Genomic DNA, 20,273 nt, shown 5'->3' on the forward strand with positions numbered 1-20,273 from the left:
GTTCAGACTCAGGTCAGCAGGATTGGCAGGAGCTGTCACTGACTGAACTGTCTTGCCATTCTGATGGCTTAGAAATTTCAACCATTAGCTTCTAGTGAAGCAGATGTTTTAGTCTTGTCTTTCTTATTCTGTTTTCTCATTACTTATTAAAGATGTTATTATTTTTATTTGTGTGTGTGTGTGTGTGTCTGTCTGTCTGTCTGTCTGTCTGTCTGTGTGTATATACCACATGTGTGTGGGAATATACTGTGGAGGCCAGAAGATGCTGATTCCCTGAATCTGGAATTACAGGTGGTTGTGAGCTACCCAACATGGTGCTGGAAATTGAACTAAGGTCTCTTGAAGAATAGCAGTGCATTCTCTTAGTCTCTGAGCCGTCTCTCTGGCACCAGTCTACGTTGTCTTAGTCATCACTGATTCAAGGCATTCAGCTCTTTATAGGACAGTTTCTAAGTCAAAAACTTAACATTTAAGACTCTTGACTCTGGTTTGCTTCCTTCGGTAATCTTTGGCGATATTAATTCTAATTGTTTGACCCCCATCTTCAAAAATAATTATTTTATTGTTGTCTTATAATAAGTTATTGTGTTTCTTATAAAATGTTTTGAATACTTTGGGAGAAAGAAATCATGAAAGTGATTTTCAAAGTCCAGATATCCCAAAGGGTAATGAATGAAGAGTAATTCTCTTTCTCATTTCCCCAAGTCCTTCAGTTTCCGAGAGACCTGCCATTAGCAGTTCATCTCCAGATAGTCAGCACATCTGTCTGCGTTAGGCCTCTTTTAACATTAATATTTATATCATATGCTATCTATTTGATAATGTTTCAAAGCAGCAAATTGTGGTTGGATTTCTAAATGTATGCTACATACTTTTTATGGATTTAGGGAGAAGAGACTTGCAAAGAAATACTATGATAAGTTATTCAAGGAATACTGCATAGCAGATCTCAGTAGATACAAAGAAAATAAGGTATGTCCTGTGAATATTTATAGCTAGAGCTCTTGTTCAAGTACAGCATTAATTTTTATTAACCACTATGACCCACATTATTCTTTCATGGCACTGATTTGAATCTGTTATCTTGCACTTTGGAATATCATTTTGACTGCTTAACTTGTGTAATCATGGGACTTACAAAGAATCTATGGAATTTATGAAGGGTGGGGTGCTTTTTGTTTGTGAGATAACCATAAAAAATCTAAAGTTACACACAGCTGGCAATTGGATCCCACATGGGATCTCATCTCGAGCCTCTAGTGACTAAACTGCTGAATGATGTCTCATTCACAGTTCATGTTTAAAATGAATGGTTTGATTGACTGACATTTATGGAGTAGCAGATGCACTTTTATTACATAAATATTTCTATTTTGGTAAAATTCACTTTCAGTCAGTGCTAATTAGTAGTTACAGATTCCCATTTCTACTTTCCATTTTTAATTAATTTTAAAGCTATTTTTATTTCTAGCTCCACTTCCACAGGAACTAGAAAAGGTATTCCAGGAACGGTAATCCCAGTCGGAAATGCAAAAAGAAGGAATGCATGTTGGGTAGTGCATATTTCTGTCTACTAAGAAAACAACCATTGATAAACAGCTATCTTAAAAGAAACTCTAAGGAGTTCTTTCTCATTTAGTTTGATCTCTTCAGTGTTTTTAGTTTGTAAGTTGTTTTCTAGTTCTGTACAGACAGTAGCAACAATTATTTGCATAATCCTATTCCAGACCTGTGGTTGCTGTAGCCCAGAGGCTGCTGGGTTTCTTGTGTGTTAGTTGTGGGTGCTGTTGCAGAGCTCTCGTCTGTGCCAGCCAATCACGGTAACTAATCTGGAATCCCCACAGCACTGCAAGTCAAGTCTGAGGCACCTTCTTTCTAGGAATGTATGGCAGTGGCTTTTCAGCCATGGGCTTTTTATGAACCACTCCAGTGTTTGTAGAAATTGAACTGGAAGCAGTATATAGTGACTGCCCCTCACGCAGAGCTGCAGTCTAGTCAGATGTGATAGTGGAGGACATAATCCCAGCATTCAGGAGGCAGTGGCAGGGTTTTGAGTTCAAGGCGAGCTTAGCTGCAAAGCAGATGTGAGGGAGATCCTCCCTCAAAACAAACAAATAAGAAAATGAACTTGTGGTGTAGTTGAAAACAGATATACACAAATAAAAGTTAAGTGTTTAAGGTCTCTATTTAAAAATTATTATGAGATGTATCCTGGCATACTATGTTTGAAGTGTCTTCTCTCCCCGCTCCTGTATGTGTATATGTCTACACATACATATACATGTCACTAGAAGTGCCTACTCTCTTACTCTGTGTGTGCACACACACGTATGTATGTGTGTGTGTATATATATACACATATATATATGTGGGTGTGTGTGTATATATATATATATATATATATATATATAGAGAGAGAGAGAGAGAGAGAGAGAGAGAGAGAGGAGGCACTTCTACTGACTTCCTTTGTTCCACATTCCTACACCTTTCTTTGAAAAAAATTTTCATACCTTGTGGCGTGCGCATGCCTTTTATTCCAGCACTCAGGAGTCAGAGGCAGGCAGATCTCTGTGCATCTGAAGCCAGCCTGGTCTACATAGCAGGTTCCAGGACAAGATAGAGTTTCTGTCTCAAAAAAAGAAAAAGAAAGGAAAACTTCATAATTCAGAATATATTTGGATTAGTCTGTCATTTAGAATTAGATTCAGACCCAAGAAAAAGAGAACTTTTTTTTTAAGGAAAACATTCTTTTCCTTAAAAAAAAAATAAAAGGAAAGAAGAACAGTGCCCTAAATGAGCCAAATGCTATTTTTCTTTCACAAAAATTTCAAGTGTACAGAATCTGTGTTGCAGGAAGCAGGATTCAGGACCAACCCTTTAGTAACTGCAGCTTGAATCCAGCAAGAACTGGTGTCAGCAAAGGGTATGAGGATACAGAAGTTACCTCATGATAGTGTGGTTCCTCATTCCCCATAGATTATAATTTTCCTGATGACAGATATTGCTTTGTAAAGACTTACTTGTTTTTATCTTATGTGTATGAATGTTTGCCTGCACATATGTGTACTATGTGGGTGCCTGTGGATACCAGAAGAGGGTGCCAGCTCCCCGGGACTGGAGGAACAGATGGTTGTGATCCACTCTGGATGCTGGCAACCAGACTTGGGTCTTCTGCAGCAGTGCTAAGCACTCTAAACAGCCGAGCCATTTCTTCAGCCCCCTCCCCCAGTTTTTAAAAAATAAGATTTAACAGACATTATTTTTAGAATTACCTGTTATCCTCATTTGAATACCAAGTCCAATAAATGGGTGCTTAATAAGTATATTTGTTAAATAAATTAACTTAAGGAAAGGTTTGGGAAACCCTTGCTAGTAATGCATTTGATTTTGTGCTTTAGCAGACAGTCCAAGAGTGTTGAATGGCACACAATCTCTGCACACATATATAAGCTTAAGCATAAAGTGAAAGGGGGTTATCCTAAAATTGTTACTTTGTTTTTCTCTGCAGAGGATTTTATTTTTATTTGGGGTTTAACTAGAATGTTTTGACGTTCTTTTGAGTCTTCATTTGCATTTAAGATATAAATTTGGCAAAAAAGATTAAATCTTAATTGTTCCTTTTTCCTTTTTTTTAAATGTGTATGACTGTTTTGCCTGCATGTATATCTGTGCAGCACATGTGTTCTGTACTCGAGACCAGAAGATGTCAGATCCCCTAAGCTGGAATTGCAAGCAGTTATGAGCTACCGCATGGGTGTTGGGAGTTGAACTTGGTTCTCTGTAATTGCAGCCAGTGCTCTTAAGCGCTGAGCCATCTCTTGAGCCCCTGGATTCTTTCTCAGTACATGATCCTACAGGGTCAACATGTTAAAATACTGTCCTTTGCCGTAATCACAACCTCTTATATAAATTAGTGTTTTCCTGCCTTGACACCTGTAACTTGTAGTGTATTTTAAAAGTCGTTTTTAACAGAGGTTGGTGATTGTTCAGAGGTATTTTCAAATTCCTGTAAAAAGATAAAAAGCCATCACCTTGAGAATTAGGTTTATTTTTCAGGCTGAAATGTCGTCATCCTTGGCTTTATGTTTAGAGTGAATAGATATGCAATTTAAATTTTATGCTTGCGTTTATTTTCATGCCAGTTTGGATTCAGGTGGAGAATAGAGAAAGAAGTCATTTCAGGAAAAGGTAACTTTTTTAAAATTACTTTTTAATATAACACAGCTTATTTTGTTATCATTGAAATCATTGGGTCAGATTTTCCCTGTTATAGACAATAAACTATTATCTATAAAATAAAATTATGGAATATATATTTCTGATAAATACATTATTAGCAAAGATCAAAATTTAATGCTTTCATGACTTTTCCTTTAGAATTTGACCTTGAGAATATGTAGAAAATGTTATGAAAATTAAAGACTTAATAACAGGGAGCAAGTGAGTGTTTGATTACCAATTATTATAATAAAATATTGACAGTACTCTATTCCAACAGAAATCAACATTCTGAAAGTAGAAATTAAGTATAAAATGTGAACCCAATAGAAGTTTTGTACAGACTGGTTCTAGATTGAGCCCAAATGTTTAGTCTAGTATCAAAAGATGAGACGTTCAGAGCAGTTGAAGAGCACCGTAGTTCCCGGAGACAGCCCTTCTCTGACGTCTCCCAGGCAAGCCTGGGGTGCACACGTATAAATGGCAGGGATGTTTTCTGTAGAAGAGAAGGAAAAACAATTCAACAGCTCAGTGAGTGGCCGGTGGGTAAAGACACTTGCCACACCAGACTAGCAACTTCAGTTCAGTTCCTGGAACCTGGAGTGAAAGGAGAGAACAGACTCAACCGAGTTGTCCTCTGACCTCCACGTGTATCACACACCACACACAGGCACCACGCTCGCACACATACACAATACTAACAAACATTTAAAAATAAGGTAGTGTAGATGTTTTCTGAAGATTACATTTTCTTTTCTAGTTTTACCTAACGTAATGAGAGATCCTGAAATGTCTTTCACTAATAAAATGTCTGTGTTAATTTTGTCAAGTATAATTTTTAGGAGAGTAGATAAAACTGCCTTTTAAAAAGTTGGTGGGCATTCTCTAAGGTCATAAGTGAGTGTAGGACTAGTTGGGGTGGAGGGCAAGCTGTTGCTCTGTTGAGATAGAATGTTGTGGTTGTTTAACAGCCATTACTAAACATACTAAGTAAACATGTGCATGTTTAATTTGAAATGAATTTTAAAGTCGTGCTGTGACACCCTTATATATGCCATGGCATAACATGTACACACACACACACACACACACACACACACACATACACACATACACACACACGATAAATAGGTAGGTAGATAAACTAAATAAAAAATGTGTATTAAGTTCATCATCCTCTGCTGCACAGTAAGTTTGAGGTTAGTCTGGGCTACATGCAATAGATTATGTTTCAAAAAGCTGAGTTATAAATTAGCCTTTTAGATGTTAATGTTATAAATTCACTTTGGCAGTCTTGCATTTTATAAAAAGGATTTTGTGGTTTCTGTTTGTTGCTTAATGTAAATTATTGTGGTGGGAATTGTTTGTTGTATAAATCATTTTTAGTTTTTTTCTGACAAAATATATAATTTTGAGTTGTCCCTCCACCTCCAGATCATCAGCCTCTGTCCTGGTTTAAAAGTCTCAGATATATGATAGAGCCATCAGGTGTTAAAATTTAGTATGTCGGGTTTAAGTTTTTAAAATGTTTTTCATGAACATTTTTGCTAGAACTTTAAGTAAAGAATGTAATAATACTTGAAAACATTAATTTTAATATTGCCATTAAAGACTATAAGGACTCAGATCTAAGAAAAAACATTTTGGGAATGATTTCTCCTTCCAGGGTTTTAGTGAGCACACTTCGTGTTTTCACTTTTCCGAGTGCAAGATTTTCTAATATGAACTCACTACATTTCTACCTAAATAAACAGTTTTCATCAGAAGTTCTGTGACTGTGTTTTGTTTGTTTATTTTTTTGTTTTTTTCTTTCTTTCTTTTAAGAGTTCAGCTCTTGAGGTCTGGTGACACAGTCTGGTGGTTCCAGCTACCATTTGGGTGATAAGACAAGATGTCTATAAGTTCAGTTTTGACCTATAGAACAAGTTCTAGGTCAGCTAAGGCAATGTCACAAGCAAACAAGCAAGAAAAAAGAAAGAGCTGGGATGTGGCTTAATGGCTGGGATGTGGCACATGCTTAGCTGGCACAAGACCCTGGGTTCACCATTGCAAAAGGAAAAACCCAAATCATCTCTTTGATTTCATTATGGTCACTTATGTTTAATAATAAACTTGTGTTACAATTGATTATATATTCTTGAATATTTATTTTGCATCCTATTATATTTATTATTTATTTCCCAAATTTTAAAAGAAGGTTTTAGAGGTAATGGGTCTGTAGGGTTAAAGTTCAGAGGTCATAGGTTTGCATGCCAATAGGTCACGTGTCCTAGCTGATAGTCCTTTCCTTTTTGCAGGTCAGTTTTTTTGTGGAAATAAACGCTGTGATGAGAAAGAAGGCTTGAGGAGCTGGGAAGTTAACTTTGGGTATATTGAGCACGGTGAGAAGAGAAATGCACTTGTTAAATTAAGTAAGTTGAGTTTAGTGAAGATGTGGGGGATTTCTTCCAAGATAATCTTTAATTTAGAATTGGAAAATGTGTAGATTATTTACAGTTCAATCTTAAAAGATTCAATGTTTTTTTTCCCCCTGAAAGTACTCTTTTTCCATGTAGTTTCCCCAAACCTCAGAGAAATTTTGAGTCTAAAATTTTTAGCATTTTGGTAGCACTTTGATAAAAACAATTCTAATGTCAGATTCCAGCAGGTAACTTGTAGAGTGAGGATCTCACGAAGTTGAGAATGTCACTGGATTGTGTGTCTGCGTGACAGTGTCCGAAAGGTGGTGTAGGCCCTGTGGCTGAATGTGTAGCTGTCATGTGGCTCGGACAGAAAATAAGCTCGCTCTTTGACAGTGAGTCGAGATTTTTAGGAAAGAATCCTTTTAAAGAAGTTTTCACCTCACATACAGTAATTTTACTTAATAATAGGTCTCACAATGACATTTTCATGCCTGTATATAGTAATATATGTTGCTCATCCCCAAACCACTCACTCTCTCTTACCCCTCACCTATTGGCTGTCCCTTCTTCATTAGTCCTCCTACGTGTCTTTTTGTTTTGTTTTTTGGTTTTGTTGGTGGTCCAGTGAGTGTAATTGTGGTTACTTGCAGTGAGGGATTATTTATAGGTGCATGGGCAACACTTAGAAATCTTGAGGAAGGTAAGAGCCTCATGTGTCTCCCCCACCCTCACAATGATGGAATGTTCACTTACCTGGGGCAGGTTTTCAAGTAATCACGACTGCTGAGCATTCAAGAGTATAGTAGCCATGCCATGCTCAGAGGACAGAGTTACACAACATACCATGCAGCCTCTGGATCTTAATCTTTCCTCCGCTTTCTTGTTGGAGATGTTCCCTGGGCCTTGGAGGGGGTAAGATAGGTGCCCTGTGCAGAGCTGAGCACTCACAGCTGGTTACTCTCAGCACTTTGACCAGTTTGTCTCTGCAGTCATTGTCTCTCACTGCAAAAAAAAAGTTGACCACAGCACCATTCTATTAGTGTTATTGTATGCATATTAATGACATCATGTTATTATGTTAGGAGCTATCTTTGATGTCGGATCCTAATTCTGCCTGTGAGACACAATGGATGACACTTTTTCTAAAGTCCTTTTTAAACAGCTTTTCCAGACACAGCAGGGCTGATACACTGTGAACTTACAGAGACTGTGACAGCATACGTAAGACCAGCACAGGTTCACACTAGACAGAATCCCAGCAGCAATAAGGGGAAATGGGTACAGAGTCCTCATCCTAAGCTATTTGTGATTGAGAACCGAGTACAGAGAGTGGGTCAGTTCATCAGGCACAGGGTCCCTCACCTGCTCTTCTGACTGGTGTGGCCTGCACCCGAGCAGTGGAAGTCTGCCAAAGTTGGGGGCAGGGCCCAGCATTGGGACAGAAGGTGAGGTGGGCACTATATGTCATTGAGAGCTGCTGTGGCGGGGAAAAATCATTGTCTTTAGTGAGTCATACTTTTTCTCTAAGAGAGAAAGAATATGAAGTGGGGTGAGTGGAGGGGGGGTCTCTTAGAGGAGCTGAAGGAGGGGGAATAATATAACCAAAAAACATTGTATGAAAAAATTTAAAAACAAAGCATTGTTAAAATATTTTCAACCCTCAAACATTTTAATATAATTTGAAGTATAATGTTAGATTATTTTCTTCATATTATTTCCTATATATAGCAAGGGGTATACAGAACATGAGAAATCATAATTAAAATAGAGTAACAATATAGTCACACAGATTCAGAAGCTCAGTGATATATGTTTTTCTCTTTTAGGATTATGCCAAGAATGTTCCTTTAAATTAAATTTTCATCACAGGTAATTTTTCCTTTTAAAATACTATTTTTAATATTTAGTAATTTAGACCATACTCATTTTATTGTTCTGCCTAATCTCAATTTGGAAAGTGGATTTAGTTCATTGTTTAGAAAATAGAACATTATTGTGTGATTCATGGAACCGGACATTCACTCTACCTTGATCCAGCCAAGCAGTTTTGTATGTGAACATCTATGTGGGGCAAAGATGCCCTTTAGGAGAGTTATTAGTTTGGAGCCAATGGCCAGACACTGTAATATTCTTAGAAATGATATTATAAAGCAGACTACATAGAATGGTTCTTAAAATGTTTAAAGCTCAAAAGTAAGTGCGTGCATGCATGTGTGTTCTGAAGCCAGAGGCAGACATTGATAGTTGTGTTGTTCGACTTTCTTAGCATTGCTCACTTAAGACAAGGCTTCTCACTGAACCTGGAGATTGCCATTTTTGACTAGTTTGACTGGCAGGCCATGGTGATTCTCCAGTCTCCGGTCTCAGCCTTCCTGCCTCTTAACCCCAAGATTATTAGTGGACATGATCGCATATTATTACTGACATTTACATGGATTATTGGGATTCAAATTCAGATCCTCAAGTTTGTAATGAAGACTCTTTTACGCTCTGAACCATCTCTCCAATCCTCCTTGTTACTTTTAAACAGTCTTTTAAATAGAGTTTCTCAGTGATACAAACGTCATTGGTAAAGTCAGGCTCCTGTTAAGTCATCCGGACTGTGTCTACCGTGCTGAGTTACATAGGAGCACCACTGGCCTGTACCATGCGTACATAGGAAATCATTGACCTTGGTTTTATTGGTTTTTATATCGTTGTTATTTCTTTATTGTTGTTGTTTTGTTTGTTTTGTTTTTGAGGCAGTCTAGCCTTCAATAATAATGTATCTGAGGCTAGCTTCAAATTTGTGATTCTCCTGTCTCAGACTCTTGTATGCTGGGGTTACAGGTATATACCCCCACACCTGGCTTAAAATAGGTTTTATTATAAGCATGTCTATATGGTGTTTTAGCTGCTACAAATGAGTAATAAATTTTTAAAGTCAGCAGGATGTTTTGTTACATGGGCAGCCAGCCCTAACCTTAATTTCCTTTCTGTTAGCGATGCTAAGACTGAAAGTCTTTTTTGATTCTCCCTTTTGTGTCATTTCAAATTTGAAATGACTTCGATAAAAGAAAAACTATGATTAACTACATGCCAGCATGACAGCGTCAGCACGGATGTCTCAGTCAGAAGTCTGTGGAGAAATGTTTGAGAGCTTTTTTATCGTGTTTCCTTTCTTAAGCAATTAAAATTAATTGCTTTTCACCTATTGTACTGACTAAATTGTAAGTCTGGCCAGAACAATAAGAAGGCAAATTATAAATTGTCTTATGCTTAGAGGTGAGTTAAAAATAAGCACTTTGTATCTCCGTTCCCAGTCCTTTTCCTCTAGTGTGATTCTGAGAGGGGAGTTCTCTCACTGTGTCACAGCCGTCACAGCGCTTGCTTCTCACTTGTGTTTTCTCTGCTCGGGGGTCTGGGTCACGTGCTGACAGAGGGCTGAGTAAACTGTCTTATTAGTTGTGTGGAGACTCACGAAATGGTTCCCTATCTCTGTTTAGACTTTATTATCTTACAGAATTATCTTAACTTATATATTGACCTAAAATATTTACATACTTATTTAAGGTTCTTTAACTTTTTTAATTTGTTGAATTTTATTTTTTATAAAATCAGTTGAAAAAATTAACTCCAGTATTGTGTTGTTTAACATAAAGGAGAAAAGAAATCAAGTCAAAAAAAAGGAAGGCTAAAATCAAGATTGAATGTGACGATTCACCACATAAGAAATCCAGATCATCTTCTTCAGAGGCCTCCAAGGGGACGGATGAAGGTAAAGGGGTTTAGGAACTCCTCATTCTGAGTTTGAAATGCAGTCTGTGCGGTGCTGATCAGAGTCTCTCTGGTGGTGCAGTAGAGCTGTGTTTTGTAGCAAGTACAGGAAAGCAGTTGAGAAATCAGATTAAATTTATCGTCACTTACAGTTTAAGACCAAACTTGGCTTTGATTCCTTTTGGGCAGGCAAAACAGATCACATGATCCTGCAAGCAGTGTCAGTTCCTGATGTTTCCAAGCTGCGTTACCTGGATGAGACACCGACTCTTTGAGCTTATTTTGTCCCTGTATGTTGGGTGATGTGAACACCCACCTCCATATTTGTCAAGCTCAAGCAGAGTCCAAATGAGAATGCGAAGGCACCCAGAACTGTAAAGCAGCTTTACAGCGTGTCACGCTGTCTAAAGTCATGATTGTATACCTATCATACGGGATTATGAGAAAAACTGAGATAATTTGTTAAAGAATTTAACTAATGCCTGCCATGTAATTAGCTATTATAAAGGTTACTTCTAATTGCTATTTCAGTATCACTAGTTAATTGGCTATAACTTCTACTGCATCAAACTAGGTGGGCAATGCAAGATTCAACTAAATTTAAACTAATGTTAATATAAGATTTGGACAGGAGAGGGCTCCCTTGCTCTAGATAGGAAGATAGTTGGCTGAGGTGCATTCTTAAATGCATTTTTCCTTCTTGCATATATAGTACATAGTATTGCTGAGTTGGAGTGGATGGTTAGTAGAAGAACTGTTATCCTGTTTTGTATTGAGAGTTGACATTTGAACCTGAAAGTCTTTTCATGTCTTTCTTAATTATTTCCTAACTCCAAAGTAAATCTTAATTAATAAATGTGAAAATCTCATTTGAATTTAAAATTTTTTTATTTATTGTAATATGCTAATATACCATTTGAAAATTTGGTTATATTCATTATTGCATTAATAATATTGTTACTTTTTGCTGTAATCATATCATGTAATCATTCAATTAAGGAAGAGCTACCTAGACCTTCTTAATATGGCGTAAGCTTTAATAATATTTAAACATCACAGTTGCATATGGCATTGGCACTGCTTATTTATTCAAACCTAGACATCATTTCCCCGCTATGTGAGACTGCATTCTTTATAGCTTCATGTTAGCATCATAGAGAGTGATAATTAAGTGAGTGGCTGGGCGGACAGCTGAAGCCCACATGGATGGATGTGTAGAATAATGAATGTGTAGAGAGGGAAGTAAGACAATAGCTTGTGTGTGAAGAGCTGTTGCTTTTACAAATAAGGAAGAACAAAAATCCTTAGATATAGATTCACTCTCTTGGCCAAAGATTCAAGATCGTCTCTCCCCGTTTCCCTTTCTCTCAGCTGCCTCCCCCTTCAGTTTCAGTCCAGCTCAGCTGGAAAGGCCCTCTGTCTCACTTCCCCAGACTAGGAGTGCACAGAACCCTTGAAATAATTCGTTTCTGTGAGACGGGGTTGTGTGACTGTTTATCTCACCCCCATTTCTAACACTGTAGGCATTTAGTAGATGTTAGGTGAGGGAGTCCTTCAATGAATTCATAGTCGGAGAAACTCCAGAAATCAGTCCCAGATTCATAATCAAAATGATGTTCTGGAGTTCTTGCTTTTCGAACTACAGTGCTCTGACCAGCGGTGTTGATCAGTTGTATGTTGGTCTGAAGTCACTGTCTGAGAGCTCTGCCCTGCGACCTGTGTTGGTTCTGGCTTTACTTTAGTGTCTCAGGGAAGAGGAACCCAGCCCACCTACAGTAGCCCTTCACATTTCAGATGGTCGTGTTTGCTAGAGCTTCCCCTTGACGTGTGGCCCCAGCCTACACTTCCCAGTTTGGTTCTACTGATGTCAGGAGGCCCACAGAGTTAGCCTAACCTTTCTACCTACATTGGGCACATTTCCATGCCTTTACTCTGCACTCTTGGACCCCTTTTGCCTCTGAAAGACAAACACTTAGGCTTCTTAGCCCTCTGCATTTTGTTAGGGTGTCATTCTGTCACCTCTGCTTTTCATTTCATCACCCTCCAGAAATGTCTCCCAGAGGATTCTGTAGAGTGGTCGTTTAAGATATAGATAGGTGGTGGTGGTGGAGCACACCTTTAGTCCCAGCACTCGGGAGGCAGAGGCAAAGGGATCTCTGTGAGTTCAAGGGCAGCCTGGTCTACAGTTGAGCATAGGACAGCCAAGGCTACACAAAGAAACCCTATCTCCAAAACCAAAAATACACACACACACACACACACACACACACACACACACGTACTTTTCACTTCTTGTCTCCCTCAGTAGTTACTGCTGGACAAGGTTGGCTGCGTGCGGCTCAGTGGTGGAACACTTGCTTTGCAGCTCCAACCCTTCACCTCCCCTTCCGACTTGTCTGTGACCTTGGAAAAAATTCTGTGGAAATGTATATTTGTGCACTGTTCAGTGGAAGGGCTGAACATCTCCACAAGGAAAAAGGAATATTATTATTATCAAATTGCAACCTGTGAAGTATTTTTAAGTCATGTGAGACTTTTCCTAGGTTCTCAGATTTTAAGTTTCATGTTAGCTATCCCAGGCTTTATGAACACATAAGGCGATCTGTCTAAAAGGACCTAACATTTTAATTGAGGAGATAAGGCTAGGGACCTGAAAGATTAGAAAGTAGTAAGGGTTTGTTTGTTTGTTTGTTTTTGAGCATAAGAAAACCAAATTTGTGAAGAATTTATGGTTTTATGTACAACTGTCAACACCACCCAAAGATGATGCTTGGTAAAATGATGCTGTTTTCCTTTCAGGACATTCATCCTCACACAAGCCAGAAGATTCTAGAAGCAGTAAGTATCAAGCTTTTCTTTCTCAAATAGCAATATGTAGATTCAAAGCATTTGTGATTTGTGTTTTTTGTTTGTTTCCTACTCTGATGGGAATTATATTTGTTTTTGTACAACATGAGAAGAATCATAAGGGACAAAAAGTGAACATTAATTCTTCAGTTAAAAACAATTTGAAGTTTATTATTTTAATTATAGAAAGCACCAGAATCTTTTCAATAAATATCATTCATAAACATTTCAGTTTCACACTGCAGAGTGTGCAGGAAGAGACATAGGGATACAGTTGGAGTGGGGAAGGACAGGCAGTTGAGACTTCAGGAGATTTCTCACTGTGCCGGAGTCTGAGCGGCCCTGTGGCTCTGGACTGGAGGAGCTGCTGCTGTGGATAGTGCTTCAGTTTTTACCACTTACAGTGAAGCAGTGATTTTACCAGATGACTGCTACAGATCCTTTATTTCCCTTGAAATACACCCCAAGTGTATACAATGACTTACAAAAAGTGTATAAGGTTGTTTAAAATTAGTGATGCAGGAATAATGGGAAACAAGAATAGCAGAGTAAAGGTAGAGGCAAAAATGTATGCTTTACCAATTGTTTAAAATTAGTGATGCAGGAATAATGGGAAACAAGAATAGCAGAGTAAAGGTAGAGGCAAAAATGTATGCTTTACCAAAGCACATCACATGACTGCAAAGGCCGACCACAGCTCTGTCACTGTTCTACCCATAACTAAAGCAAGTAATGAAATCGCCCGCAGAATAACAGTGCCATTGTGAAGTAATAGAGACCTCAGTGCTATTCAGCTTTTTCCTGGAAGCTTTGGGGGAAGAGTCTCCTGTAGGATCATAAAAGGGAACATATATTTGTAGGTTTTTTTTTTTAAATCTTCTATCTGTGATAGAGAAAACTAGTTTTATTTTTTAAATTCTAAAGGTTTATTTTTATTATTTCTTAACTTATATGTGTGAGTATATCCATCTGAGTGCAGGAGTCATTGAAGTGCAGAAGAGGGCATTGGCCCCCTTGGAGCTGGAGTTCTACATGGTGGTGAGCTGCTGAGTGTGGGTACTGGGACCCACACTCAGGACCTCTGAAAGAGCAGCACTCTTTACCTCTGAACCGCCTCTCCAGTGTTGTCCCTTTCCCTGCATCTTTAAAATATTTCTTTTTATTGCTTAAAATTTTTAATGTGAGTATTTGTTTTGAGACAAGGTCAAGCTATTCTTGAATTCATGATTCTTCTGTCTTAGTCTTCCAAATTTCTAGAATTATAAGCATATGCCACTGTGTTCAGTTAGAAGACATCCATTTGTGGTGAGTTAAGCTCTAGGCTATTCACTAGGTCCCCTGGGAACCAGAGAACTCAAGGAAATTATTCAAGGCTAAGTAGTTACTGTCAAAGATAGGGTTATATTCAAGTCTGTAGTCTCTAACACAGTACCTTTTTGCTCTTTGGTCCATTATTGGTGAGTCAGTATAGGTGTAGCCCTATTATTTACCTTGTAATTTTGACAGAGTGTTTAGATAGGGAGGTAGATAGATAGACAGACAGATCCATCTTAAATGGTTGATCTGTCCATGTCTTGCTTCTTTTGTAGAATGGATGTGTAAACAGGCCAGCTTCATTGAATTATTGTGAAGAGAAGACACCCACGCACAAGGCCTGTGCCGTACACAAAGGAAGTCCTTGATACCCTGTAGTTCTGTTGCAATGCCAGCAAAAAGAAAAATGCCAGACATTAAACAGAGTCTGTATTTGCTCTCTAGAATTGATCAGATGAAAAGTTAATACCTGTCCGTTTATTATAGTTACTATAGACATTCACCATTTCATCAGTGGAGTGAGTTTTTAGTTACCATATATATCCACAAAATGCAAGCATTCAGGAAAACCCAAAGTATTTAAGCACAGTACACTAAGGAGAACATGAGAGGTTTAAGTAGATCAAACACAGAGCAGCCAGTGTGTTAGGAGAACTGAAATTGTGCTCTGGGAAGAATGCTGGCGCAACTGCAGATGTTTAGTTTGGAGGAAGGTGAAGGAGTGAGAGGAGGGGAGGGCAAGGGTGAGGTTGTAGAAATTGGAGGCGTTTGGAGGCTGTTACTATATGGGAGATTTATTTTTGGTGATTGGTCACAGAACTAGAGTCTATAGATAAAAATGGCCTGAAAACACATTTTTGCCTCAGTTTAAGAAAAACTGCCATTTGGAATTGTCTGACAAAAGGAATAGAGGAAGTGAGCTGTCTCAGGAGACAGACTGCACGCTGCATGTTATCAGAAGTGTTACAATGAATGGGTTCATTTTGGAGGTAGAGTTGAATGAAAATACTCACAGAAACCAATAAAGGCTGTTGCTGCCAAGCCTGATGACCTGGGTTCGATCCTCGGAACTCACATGTCCTCTGACCTGATTACTGCAGAGACTCAACAGTGATGCTGTAAGGATGTTATTGTGTGTCAGCCTTCTACTTGTCAGTCCTGAGCAGTACTCTTTGTCACCCCTGCTGGTTGGTGTTTGTAGTGACTGTCACCCTCAGGGAACCAGGAAGTTTTAGATTCATAGGGTAGAAGGGACTTTACAAATCATTTAGTCTAGTCTATACATTTGTTTCCTGAGACATTTTAAGGTGAGTTAACTTTTTAAAAGTAAAATTGCATTATCTGGTATCAGGAAATTGATGTACAGGGCCGGATCAGTAGTCCAGTTGGTACAGTGCTTCCATGAAACAAGAGAAACTAAATTCAGTCCTCAGAGCCCACTTTAAAAACTGGGCTAAGGTCAGCTCAGTAGGCAAAGGTGCTTGCCACCAACCTGACAGTTTTAATCCCTGGAACCTGCATGGCAGTGGGAGAGAACTGACGGCCACTGCTTGTTGTCTGCTCTCCAAACTGTGTCCTGCATGTGCACACCTGCATGCACATGTGCATAAACAAGTGTAAAGAGAAATGCTCAGGTGTGGTCCCATACACTTTCAGTCTTCCTGCTGGGGAGGTGGGGACAGGCAGATCTCTGGGTCCTTGTCAGCCAGACTTACCTGCTTAGTGAATTGAAGGCCAATAAAAGACCCTTACCCAAAAACAAGGTGGACAACACCCAAGGAACAGCACTGACCTCTGGCCTCCATGCATTTTCATGCATGCACACACACATAGACAAATATACTCACACAAAGGAAACTGGTGAGTGGAAGCTGACTTGTGGAAAGTATTCTTGGAAGGGAACAAGAGGAAGCAACAGCAGTTTGTAGGGTAAAACTTTTTTAAATCAGCTGCTAGGTTTGGAAGGCCCTGTAGATTCTGTTCTCGGACATCTTAACAGTAATGCCAGAGAGATGACTCTTATCTCAGTGAGTGGAAGATTTTATTCTTTCTTCTTGTGTGATCTGTTTAGGACACTGGGAATTGTAGTGATGGCTGCCACGGAACAGAAATCTTCCTCCAAGACTTTTTAGTTTCATCATAGCTCATTAGACTGCACCCTCCCCCTGCTATTTGTTAAAATCGGTGCTACAACAAACTCAGTTAGGATCAAAGTTCAGGCATACACATTGATTCAAGGATCAGAGTTCAGCAGGTAAAAGGCTAGCACCACCGTGGCAAATCAATGCTGCTTTATTTTTGTGCCGTGCTGTGCTGAGCTGAGGGACATTCTGTACTGGCAAGCCAAATCTGGGTTAAGTCAGAACTGCAGTGTTAACTCCTCCAAGGGGATTATCTCTTGCAATGTCCTTCTTGACTTAGTGTCTGTTAGTCATCGAAGTCGTGGAAGTTAAGGTCTGTAAAGAGCACGTTGTGTTAGGGTGAGCACATGAGAGACCCAGCCTCTGTTTAAAACTGCAGTTACCTTACGAAAAAGCATGTGCCAGACATGTATAAAAATGATGCTAATTACTTTAATTATAACAGCTGTTCAAAAGAGTGGACACTGAGTAACCTTTCTTCTGGAGGAAAGCCCAGCCCTATAGCTGCTTTGGAGCGCATGTTTGGTGGCCAGTGGTGCTGCTTTTAGAACTTGATATTTTATATGGAATAGGTCGGCGCCTAGATAAATGCAGACAGAAATGTGCACCGTGCAACAAGAGAAACAATTCAGCTGGGCTGTGGTCGCACTGTGGAGCCCTCGCTGCACTTTTTAAGACTCTGGGTTTAATCACTGTCACTGTCCCCTTCGATAAAAATAAAAAAAAAGAAAACAGCCTAAATTCCCACCATTCAGGAATTGAAGATTGGTTAATCAAAATTTATATAGCTGTTTTTATTTATTTTTGTTTGTTTGTTTGCTTAAAGCTTTCATGGGACTAGAGAAATGGCTCTGTCCTTGATTCATATAGTGGTCTACAGAGGACCCAAGTTCAATTTCCAGGACCTTTGTTGAGAGATCTGACACGTCAGGCTTCTGTAGGAACCTGTGCACACATGTGCATCATTAAAAATAAAAATAAATTCTTTTTAAAAATCTTCATTATGAAGAACCTTTGATATATTTATATCTAGTCAAGGAAAACTGTGCTATCTCAAATCTTTTATAGTTACAGAAAGTATACATAGTACAATCCAATTTATTTAAAAATGTGTATGTTATGTATCATAAATTTGTAAGGGCCAACCAGACTTAAATAATGATCGTACTACCTGTAAGCTCGGAATAACTTTTCCTCTGTACTTTAAACATTTCCACATCGCTCTTATTTTAGACAGTGAGCACTTATTACTTCAAAAATAGTAAAAATAATATATTCCTCTTTAAAAATACTAAAAAGTAGGCCTCAAATGAATCACCTAATAATATTCAACTAAAATTTACTCAGTGTTGGATAATGTACAGACAAACTACCCATGATTAAATCAGTCAGTGACTCCTCTTCAGTGACAACTGTTGGTCCTAATCCAGATATGGTCTCTATGTAAATCTTAATCTCATTTTTGTTATATGACCAAGGAAATAACTAAATAAGCTGTTACTTTTGTTCAGTGTAACATGGGGAAGATATTCATAAGATGCGCCCTTTTTGCTAAGACTCTGATATTTCTTGTATTGTTTAAGATTTAAATTATTATATCTGGAGGGATATAATAATTTAAATTTCCAGGGAATTGTAAAAATTGCTGTTAAATTGATAGTTAATTTAATTGCACTGGTAAATGATTCAAAATGTGTTATGTTAAAACAAAACACAAACATTTTCTTCTAAATGAGCAGGAAACACTGATGAGGAAGACAGTGCTTCAGAGTCCGAGCTCTGGAAGGGTCCCCTGCCAGAGACAGATGGAAAGTCACAGTAAGTGCTAGACTTGTAGATGCTCCCTTCTGCGTCAGCGCAGGGCTGTGCATGCAGCTCTTCTTGTATCAGCTAACGAAAATATTTAATGCCGTGAAAGTTTATTTAGTGCCAAAGACTCCCTTCCCTGGCAAGGTGAAGTTTTTTACCAGCCATTGTTGTTGGCCGCAGAGAGCCAGTGGGCCCAGCGTCAGTTCACTGGAACAGACAGCCTCTGTTCTTGCTTGGACTCCCTCTGAGGTGGCTGCTCACTTGCATCTAGGACAGCCTGTCCCATGATGTTCCATTCTCAGGACCCATGCTGAGGAGCCCCATGAAGGTTTACACAGGTGTGAAAATCCTTGCCAACACTCATCCCAGCCTCCCAGCAACAGATAACTCAGAGCACTTGCTCTCTGCCGCTGCTTGAAGCCGGCTGCAAACACTGCCTGGTTCTACTCAAAGTTCTCTTCTTTCTCTTAGACATAACCCTTACGAGCTACAAATACATATTTACTATTCTCAAATGTCCTCACATCCCGAGAGTAAGACTTGTGTTTTTTATAAACATTCTTTCTGTTTCATGCATTTCTTAAACAGATTAGAATTTGAAATAGTGAACAGAGAAGGTATAAAGTCAACGAAAAAAGCAAAGACAAGCAATGTTGTTTCACAAAGTATTTAAAAAAAAACTTGAGGGCTTTTGAGAGAGGCACCAGCATGTGAGATATTCCAATTTTAACAATTTTGAGAATAGATGATTGTTTAGAAACTCAGAATTATTTGAATTATAAAAACATATTGATATATAGAATGGTCAGCTTTATACTGAAAGTATTTTTATTAATCTCATATAATGTATCTTAACTTTTCATGCTATTTTTTAATTTATTTTTATTATTTTGAGTACTCTTGAGTATAATCCACATTCGTACTTTTTTTAATAGGGAAGAAGAATTTGATGATTATTTTCAGGACTTGTTTCTGTGAGCTGGGAGAGAGCATCATTCCATGGTGAGGAAGTGTACCGTGATACTCCTTGAGCTTGTCCATGCTGTTGAGTCTGGACAGCCACCGGAACAGACTGTTTCAGACACTTCCTCCTTCACTCGTGTAGCGTCTCAGTTGCTTTTCTACAAATCTGTTTTGTTCAAAACTCTCCAGTACATGATATGCTGTTTTAAGTGACGTTAGAACACAAGTGATTGGCAGTAAACTGTAAATAAATTATTTTGTGTCTAATTTTAAATGGTTAGTGTCAGAGTTTTTCCTTTTATCGGACAGTTGTTCATTTGCTCTATAACTGCTGGCCAGGCTTCTGTTACGCATGAAGCACTGTGCTGAGCCATTTCGGAAGTCATTTTGCAATCCTTTCTGAACTGTCAGAAAATAGTAAATTAGTGTCAGGTGTGCTGATGTTAAATATTGTGTAAAAGTTCCTCATTTCTTAAAGGTGTTCTTCAGCTTACCACTTAAGGTGAGTAAAAAGGAATTTTGATTTCTGAGGGAAATTATCTGAAATGTCCAACACCAAAGTTATTAGTACTGGAATTCCTATAGCTAAGCATTCTTACAGTGAAGGTATTTTCATCATCCTGTGATCATCAGAAGATAGAGTTCTGCACAATGAAATGCTGGGAAGACTATAGAACAGTAGAACAGTATATTTTGGAATAAATACAGTTGATGATATGAAGTTCAAGTATGAATTCAGATAATTATATAAAAATCACAGCAATCTGTTGTATGTTGGGTGTGGTTCTCGGGTCTATGGGAAGGAGACACAGGCACTCTGAGG

General features: G+C 38.5%; 1 protein-coding gene across 3 annotated transcripts in view; it reads left to right on the plus strand.

Moving 5' to 3' along the window:
- The window catches only part of LOC125403531 (protein FRA10AC1 homolog), a 70,967-nt gene extending 51,243 nt beyond the window's left edge, over positions 1 to 19,724 (plus strand). For 2 of the 3 annotated variants that reach the window (XM_048438946.3, XM_048438945.3), the window contains exons 7-14: positions 888 to 972; positions 4,143 to 4,188; positions 6,516 to 6,629; positions 8,447 to 8,489; positions 10,262 to 10,377; positions 13,176 to 13,214; positions 18,418 to 18,496; positions 19,423 to 19,724. In XM_048438946.3, the coding sequence (XP_048294903.3) occupies positions 888 to 972; positions 4,143 to 4,188; positions 6,516 to 6,629; positions 8,447 to 8,489; positions 10,262 to 10,377; positions 13,176 to 13,214; positions 18,418 to 18,496; positions 19,423 to 19,465 (565 nt within the window). In that variant the 3' untranslated portion in view covers positions 19,466 to 19,724. The remainder of the gene's footprint in view (positions 1 to 887; positions 973 to 4,142; positions 4,189 to 6,515; positions 6,630 to 8,446; positions 8,490 to 10,261; positions 10,378 to 13,175; positions 13,215 to 18,417; positions 18,497 to 19,422) is intronic. The other variant, XM_085693839.2, reaches the window with a different exon arrangement.
- The last annotated feature ends 549 nt before the right edge of the window (positions 19,725 to 20,273 follow it).

This window comes from Myodes glareolus, chromosome 7 (genome assembly GCF_982192425.1).
Source record: "Myodes glareolus chromosome 7, mMyoGla1.1, whole genome shotgun sequence".
In the NCBI taxonomy this organism is placed as follows: Eukaryota; Metazoa; Chordata; class Mammalia; order Rodentia; family Cricetidae; genus Myodes; species Myodes glareolus.